The sequence below is a fragment of the Drosophila subobscura genome, chromosome A, assembly GCF_008121235.1.
Source record: "Drosophila subobscura isolate 14011-0131.10 chromosome A, UCBerk_Dsub_1.0, whole genome shotgun sequence".
In the NCBI taxonomy this organism is placed as follows: Eukaryota; Metazoa; Arthropoda; class Insecta; order Diptera; family Drosophilidae; genus Drosophila; species Drosophila subobscura.
Window position 1 is genome coordinate 22,771,643 of NC_048530.1, and position 8,521 is coordinate 22,780,163.

The following is an 8,521-nucleotide window of genomic DNA, read 5'->3' on the forward strand; positions in this document are numbered from 1 at the left end:
TGATCAAGAATATATATACTTTATGGGGTCGGAAACGTTTCCTTCTGTGCGTTACATACAACCTTTATCCGCACAAATACAATATACCCTATTTACTCTTCGAGTACCGGGTATAACAACTACGTCCATTCTTTATCTGCATCAAATAGCTTTTCAGAATGCCACTGTTCTTTACAACCAAATCAAAGTATCTTTGATCTATTAGTTTCAGTGGAACATTACTTTTGTTCAGTACACAACTTATCCAAAGTTCAAGATACATATACATATGTACATATATCTAAAAAAAAAAATTAATATAGAATCAAGTGGTGTTAATGCTTTTTGCCCGTTTTTTGACCCTTTTCGGAAAACAGTACATTTTGTAGATGCTTATTAGTTCACTTATGCAGTATTGCTGGAGGTCAGGAGCAACACCAATCGCGAAGCAGACGCAATAAAATGTTGTACTGTATAAAGCATTGACGGAAGCTCTCTAACTGAAATTTCAAATAAATGGTCAAATATATTGCTTTGGTAAACAATTACTAAGCGAAATTCCATCACACGTTGGAGCGATTTCAATCAAATTACATTTAACCAATCAATCATTCAATCAATTAATACGACGTAAATGGGTTTCAGTTCGTATGGGTCCGGCAGGAAGGCGTGGTCTAAAAGTCAAACTTTCTACTTCAGTCTAAAAAGCATTCGTGCCAATTTGTAGAAATCTAGCTATACTTTTAGGATTAATGTCAAAATGTATGCTTTCTTTTTTATTTTTATTTTTATTTTTAATAATTAATAATAATGTTTTTTAATATAAAATTGCTTGCTTAGGCTCTTTGTTCTAAAATAAATTCTAATTTTCTTGCTGCAAAAACATAAAAATTATTTTGTGCGCAGGCAAAGGTTAATATATGTGAAAAAATTCGTACGCACACAACCTTTGTTGTCGACATGCAAGCACACTGAACGCACGGGTGCGAAAACGATACGATCAAAACCTTATACAATTTCATCATGCTTGCCAGCAACCTGCTTGGGTAGGGAGAGAGACAGAGATGAACCGAGAGAGAGAGCTACAGGCTAAAAAGCTAAAAATTTCAGACAATGAGAGTCTGAAAGGTATGGTTCTCGATGTTCTCAGTGTAGTTGTGTTATGGAAGCTTGCCCAAGCAGTTGCTCGCTGGGGAATTCCGCTAAGTGTACGACCTCGAAAATAGAGAGAAACGAAGTCCTGAACCCTGACGGGAACCCGGATAATTATTCTATGGATACATATACAAATGCAATAATAACAGTTTTAGTAGTTATAGAGGCAATATTTATTCCATGTTTGACATTCGTGTATACCTTTTCTATTTCAGGATCGTTGCACGTTTTGGCCTTGGAGCACTATCTGCCATCGCATGACGAAAACGGAGAGTTTCACATTCCCTTTCCGCCATCGAGCGAGATTTATGTATTCAATAGGTACGGCCAGCATGTGGCCACCAAGGACCTGACTTCAGGCAAGACACGCTACAGCTTTCTGTACTCAAAGAACACGAGCTTTGGACGGCTGTCCACGGTCACGGATGCGTCAGGCAACAAAATACAGTTCCTGCGCGACTACAGTAATGTCGTGAGCTCCATTGAGAACACGCAGGACCACAAGTCGGAGATACAGATCAATGGCATCGGCATCATGACCAAGCTGACCGAGAAGGGGCGTCAGGAGATCGAGCTGGACTACGACAGCAACACAGGTCTGCTCAACTCGCGATCCTCTGGCGGCGAGACGTATATCTACCAATACGACGAGTTCGGGCGCGTCACCGGTATGATCCTGCCCAGCGGCGAGATTGTGCGCATCACCTCCCAGCTGGCGGACAACAAAGGACTAACCATCTACGTGCACGCCTCTGTGGAGTCGCTCTTCTCCCGCGAACGCATCGCCGGCGTGGATGCTAACGAGCTGCTCGTCATCGGCGGCGTCCGATCTACCTTCCTAAAGCGTGGCCTGGCCCATGCCGACGCAGAACTGAAGGCCAACAACACTCTAGTCATCCGCGGAGCAAACGGAGTGGTGGTCGAGGCCTCTGCAGTGGCCCGTCACCCACTACTTGAGGCCGCCCTTCCCGTGGAGGCAGAGATGCTGGCCATGTGGTCGCACCAGAGCGTCACCATGGGCGACGGCCTCACCAACTCGATGTATTCGGTCTACAACCTCGTCGGGGATGTGCGCAATCCCCAGCAGACACTCAACCGCGAGATCTGGGTGAACCAGTCGCGTGTGATCGGAGTGGAGTTCGACCAGTTCACCAACCGCGAAACCTTCTACGATGGCCGACGCACCCCCATCCTAATTGTGGCCTACGACCAGTCTGGACTGCCCAAGTCCTACTACCCCACAAACGGCTATCCGGTTAACATCACCTACGACCGCTTCAACCGCGTCGAGGGCTGGGCATGGGGCCCTGCGGAGCTCAAGTACAGCTATGATCGGCATGGCCTACTCTCAGAGATCACCTCGCAGCAGGACGGTATCATTTCGTTCGTGTACAACGACTGGAACCTCGTCTCCGAGATAGGACTGGCTAGCCAGCGTAAGTTCGTGCTGCAGTACGACGACGCGGGCGGCCTCCGACACGTGATCCTGCCCTCAGGCACCCGCCACAGCTTCAGCATGCAGACCTCGATTGGGTTCATCCGCTGCACGTACACGCCGCCGGGAAGCACTCGCGCCTACCTCCAGCACTACAGCCACGCTGGGGCTCTGCTTCAGACTATCCTTCCCGGGGACGGTGCCCGCATCGTCTATCGCTACAATGGAGCCGGCCAGCTCACAGAGGTGGTCCACGGGGATGGACGAAGCGAGTTTCAGTACAATGAGGCCAGCGGCATGCCAAGCACGGTTTCGCACGAGGAGCGGGAACTGGAGTATCGCTGGGATTTCGAGTATGCTGCTGGGCTTCTTACCGAGGAGCGCATCGACTACGTGGCCAAGACGGGGCTAAGCAACGCCAAGTTCAGCTATGAGTACGACAGCCAGCTGCGGGTGGTGGCTCTTCAGGGACGCATCGGGGGACAGAGCCTGCCGACTCAGGCCTTTGCCTACGATCCGCGCACAGGACAGCCAAGCGTCATCGGGCAGTTCAAGTTCACGCGACCCGCCCTAAACCAGACGCAGCTACACGACGGCACGGCCAGCTTCACGCGGACCGTAGACGGACGCTTCCAGACACAGCGCATGGCCCTGGCCATACATCGACTGGAAGTTTTTCGCATGGAGTTTTCGTACGGTGTGCACGGACGCATCTCGCAGACACGAACCTACACCCGGAACATGGCCGTGAACAGCTACACAAATGTGAAGAACTACACATGGGATTGTGACGGTCAGCTGGTAGGTGTGGAGGCGCAGGAGCCGTGGGGCTTCCGATATGACGACAACGGAAATTTGCTCTCGCTAACCTACCGCGGCAACACCATCCCGATGGAGTACAACGCCCAGGACCGCATCGTTAAGTTTGGAGAGGGCCAGTATAAGTACGACGCCCGCGGTCTGGTCGCACAGAACGCTCGCGAGGAGCGCTTTCACTACAACACGCAGGGACTGCTGGTGCGCGCATCAAAGCGGGGCCGCTTCGACGTCCGTTATTACTACGACCACCTGAAGCGGCTGACCACGCGCAAGGACAACTTTGGGAACGTGACCCAGTTCTTTTACACGAACCAACAGCGGCCTTACGAGGTCTCCCAGATCTATTCGCCCCGCGACGGCAAGCTGATGTCGCTCACCTACGACGACGTGGGCCACCTGATATACGCGCAGGTGTATCGCCACAAGTACTACGTGGCCACGGACCAGAGCGGCACACCCCTGATGCTCTTCAACCAGTACGGAGAGGGTATCCGCGAGATCATGCGCTCGCCCTTCGGCCACATCGTTTACGATTCGAACCCGTATCTGTATCTCCCGATAGACTTCTGTGGCGGCATCCTAGACCAGGTGACCACCCTGGTGCATATGGGCGATGGTAGGGTCTACGATCCGCTGATTGGCCAGTGGATGTCGCCGGACTGGCAGCGCGTGGCCGAGCGCATCATTACGCCCACGCGGCTCCATTTGTACCGATTCAACGGCAATGATCCTATCAATGTGGGCCATGAGCGCCACTACCCGCAGGACTTTGCCAGCTGGATGCGAACCCTAGGCTACAATGTGGTTAACCTGGTGCCGCAGCTGGCCCGCGACCTCTGGCAGCCGCCGGCTCTCTGGGGACGGCCGCCTGCAAACCCCATTGCCCTGAACATGCGCCGCCCCTTCGACAATATCCCAACAATGGCCGTCGAAAGTGGTTTCCTTGCCCACCTCAATGTGCGCCGGATGTCCGACTTCGAGCAGCTCTCGGCACCACCGCGATCAGCCCTCAAATGTGACGTAATGGACCCTTCGCCGCGCATCATCGGCTCTGACACGGAACCACCGTTCGGCAAGGGCATCGTCGTCTCCCGGACGACGGACGGGCAGGCTATCGTGTCCAGCGTTCCGGCGGCCAATGCGATCTATCGGGATGTGTACACTAGCGTATTCAACCGCTCGAAGCTTCTGCCCTTCACCTTCGTGGTGCACAACGCTCAACAGGACTCATTCTTCTTTGTCAAAGAGGATGCGTGGCGGGCCAGCGAGGACCGGCAACAACTCAAGCGACTGCAGGGGCAGGTGAACACAACCTTCCATGAGATAACGCGCGAGGCTGCACCGGCCGGGATGGCTTTGTCCACTGGCTCCGGTGGCTCCTCAACGTCGGTGGTATCCGCTGGCGGCTCCTCGGGCGGTAACTATCTTGACGTGAAGATCCATGGAGCGCACGCAATCATAAACTTGCGTTACGGCACAACCGTTGCCAAGGAGCAGCAACGCCTGATGCACCACGCCAAACTAACTGCTGTCCGAAAGGCCTGGCACCGCGAGAAGGAAGCCCTGCGCAGCGGTCTGACCACCGCACTAGAGTGGACCCAGCAGGAGAGCGATGAGATCATCAAGCAGAGCTATGCCAATAACTACGAGGGTGAGTACATCCACGACGTGGCCCTCTACCCGGAGCTCGCCGAGGATCCATACAACATAAAATTTGTGAAGAAAAAGGGCGCCACCGGTGGCGCCGCCGGAGTGCCCAATGCTCGGCGCAGACGTCGGCGCTCCGCGGACCGCGGCGGGGAAATCGATATCGACGAGGATGCGACGGCCGAAGAGGCCGTTGCCTGTTAGCTCTTGGACGATGCCCGATCTCAGAAATTAGATCCACGCAGCAGCTCTTCTACGAAAAAAGAGTGGGGTCAACTGGCACAGGAAGCATAATTATTTATACATATATATAGATATTTATAGGACTAAATGTATGTTATCAAACAGATTTTTTATGTCAAGGCACATTTACATACATATATACATACATACATAGTATATGTACGTTTTTTTTGTTAGGAACTAGAAAAGTGCGACAGAAAATGCATATATGTATGTAATTAAGGGACTCTGATCCCATAAAAACATCTGCTTAATGCAGATGTATACATAATCCGAAGTAGAGGTATTCGCTTACTCGTCTATGTGTGTGTCATCGGATATAGCTAAACAGATTCAGAAAATGATACCGATACACCGATATACATATATCCTATACATTTATTTAGCATAGTGCAGTAGTCATATAAAGCCAGAACAGCAACAACAACCTAAACACAAAAACATAGCCATATACATACATACATATGTAAATGCATACCCACAAACAATAAGGCGTATGATAATTGGGTAATAGTAAAGGAGTAAGAGAGTGAAAAAGTAAATGGAAAAATGTAGAAAAGTAGATGGGATACAGGGGAATGCAGTACGCAAGGAGGAAATGTTTTTTTCGTGGTACTCGAGCTTTTTGAGACTGGCATAGTTTTAAACAAATCACAAAGCGATCGGACGTGAACACACACACACACTCGAACAGATGAGAGATAGCCAGCACAGCAGACTGTACCATCCGCCATAGCAAATGTAAATAGGAAATATATATGGCAATAGGAATGGAAATGACATATGCGAATTAGAATAGAATGATTCACACAGGCTCGCCGTCTAGACCACAGTACACTTTAAAGATTACATTTGGCAAACCAATTGAGGGCCTGTTGGGGAAGAGTTTTGCTTAGCGAAAGCTTTATCTCGTTTGCTTTTGCACAGTGTGTCAGCTTCAGAACAAAAAGTAAACTAATTATTAAAAAAGGAACAAGTTTAGCTTATAAGCAAATGAAAACATTTTTTTTAATTAGACCTAAAGATAGATTTAAAACACTTTAAAACACATAAACATATGGAAGATATATATATAAATATGTATGTATTTATATTCTCTATTAATCCTGATAGATAAGTTTAAGTTTTTGTCCCAACTAATTTATTCTCTATTACTGCTCTAACGAAGCCTTAACAAATCGATCGAAGTAAGTCTAAAGATATATATCTACATATGTTTACATACATATGTACATATGTATATATATATGCTGCTATTATCGTATGGAATGTGAATGTTTTGTTATTATCTATAAGTTTTGCTTTTCAAACCCAGCTGAATGCGGCCCAAAATTAAACCCACACATGAAAAAGAATTGATCTAAATAAAGCTTGAAACAGTATTAACAAAAAAAATAAAAAACACCATAACAAACCGATATTACGCAGAATTTTAGAAGCGGCAATGGGCAGACTCATAAATAAACTAAGGATGGAAAACGAAAATCAGAAAGATCACTTCAAAAGATCAGTTTACGTCCAAATTCAGATAAAGATTCGGATTTTGATCGATAAGAACGAGACTCAATCCAAACAGAAATACATATTTGCTCGATATTCTATCATTTTCAGGTATTAAATAATAAATCCATTAAAAAATGCTCGCCGATTTTCACTCGAGTTGTTTCAGAGCTCCTAATTTTGTTTGTTTCTTTCCATGGATTGGTGATTATCGAATTTATTGCAAAAACTACATATATGTATATTATAGCTATTCAAGTGCTTGTACATGGAATAAGTTGGTCGATTCCTGCCCTACTAGACATTAGAAGGTCACCTATGACAATTTTAAAAAGTCCCCAAAGGAGGAACCAAACAGAATGAAAGAATTGCTGAATAAAGTATTTGCAAAGAAATTAAATCGTTAATTCAAATTACGAATTCAAACCCAAAAAAACACACTGAAAATTAGGCCAAAATGATCCATCGCTTTAAGGGAGAGTGCGCAGAAAGAGCTCGCGTGGGAGAGTCCGCTAGTGTGGAATATTATATAAAAAAAAAAAAGATACAAGAAGAGAAGCGAATTATAGTAGCTGCAGTCTCTGTGTATATAAATGAAGACTAATCAAGGTAAACTAGTGTTATATCGTATATAGCACCAATATACAAATACATAAAATAAATAATCTAAATACATAGAAATATAAAGTATAAAGGATATGATACATATAATTTATATACCTACAAACATACAGAAATATCTGTACGCCTTTTTTTTGCTTTTTCTCCATCGTTGTTACGCCCTGCTAAATGTATACTTTACAACACAGAGAAAATGGATATATGTATGTATATGTAATACATATGTATCGACGTACATGTACCAATGTATACTTATGTGTTTTAGATATGTATGCGAGTGTGTGTACAGGTGTGGGTGCCATATATGGAGGTAGCACTCCGTGCGAGTACTCCTCTCGTTTACATTTTTTTTTGGTTTCCGTTTTATTGGCAAAGCAAAACCATTAGAAAAAAGAGCAGGAGTCAGTTTCCTATTAGAATTTGGAAAGCACATAAAAGGAAAAAAAAAAAAAACTTAAATTGCTTCAAAAGCAAACAAAACAAGAAAAACCAATGGCACAGTAAAATAATTATTATGGATTGCCGAAAACTAAGGATAAAATGGCTTGAGAGATGGGAGAAGCGAATGAGGAATGGGAAGAAAAGAATGTAATACCCCAAAAATAAAAGTGCAGGATATGTATGTGTAAATAACTGGAGAAAACCAACTATTTTAGTGTACGAGTATTTATGTTAGAGCTACAAGAAAACTAAACTTAAACAGAGGAAATAAACCTAAACTTAAACTAAAGCGATGGTCAGTCAGTCAGAGTCAACTGTATAAGTACTGGATAACTGGAGGATGAGTAAACGAGCAAATTTGGAGAGATGGCCAGAAGAGGAATACTTAGCAAATAAAGAAACAGGGAAACAATTGAGATAAATTAACATTTAAACGTTTTGCACACCTCACATGAACGCAAAAAAACTTACAGATACACACCCACACAAAAAGACAGACAGATAAAAAACACGGAAACTCAGATACAGAGGTAGACAGTACTCGACTGCAAAGCAAACAACAAAATTTAGCAACAACAAGAATTTATGAGATATAATAATCAAATAAACCCAACCCGAAGACAGCGACAGTAAAAATATATAGCTATTATTAACGAAAAAGGCAGGAAGAAGCTACATGAT

At 45.4% G+C, this 8,521-nt stretch overlaps 1 protein-coding gene across 3 annotated transcripts in view; it reads left to right on the top strand.

Annotated features, from left to right (window-relative positions):
- The window catches only part of LOC117903650 (teneurin-a), a 114,139-nt gene extending 107,466 nt beyond the window's left edge, over positions 1 to 6,673 (top strand). For all 3 annotated transcript variants that reach the window (XM_034815952.1, XM_034815951.1, XM_034815953.1), the window contains one exon: positions 1,350 to 6,673. In XM_034815952.1, coding sequence (XP_034671843.1) covers positions 1,350 to 5,239 — 3,890 coding nt within the window. In that variant the 3' untranslated portion in view covers positions 5,240 to 6,673. The remainder of the gene's footprint in view (positions 1 to 1,349) is intronic.
- Positions 6,674 to 8,521: the final 1,848 nt, after the last annotated feature.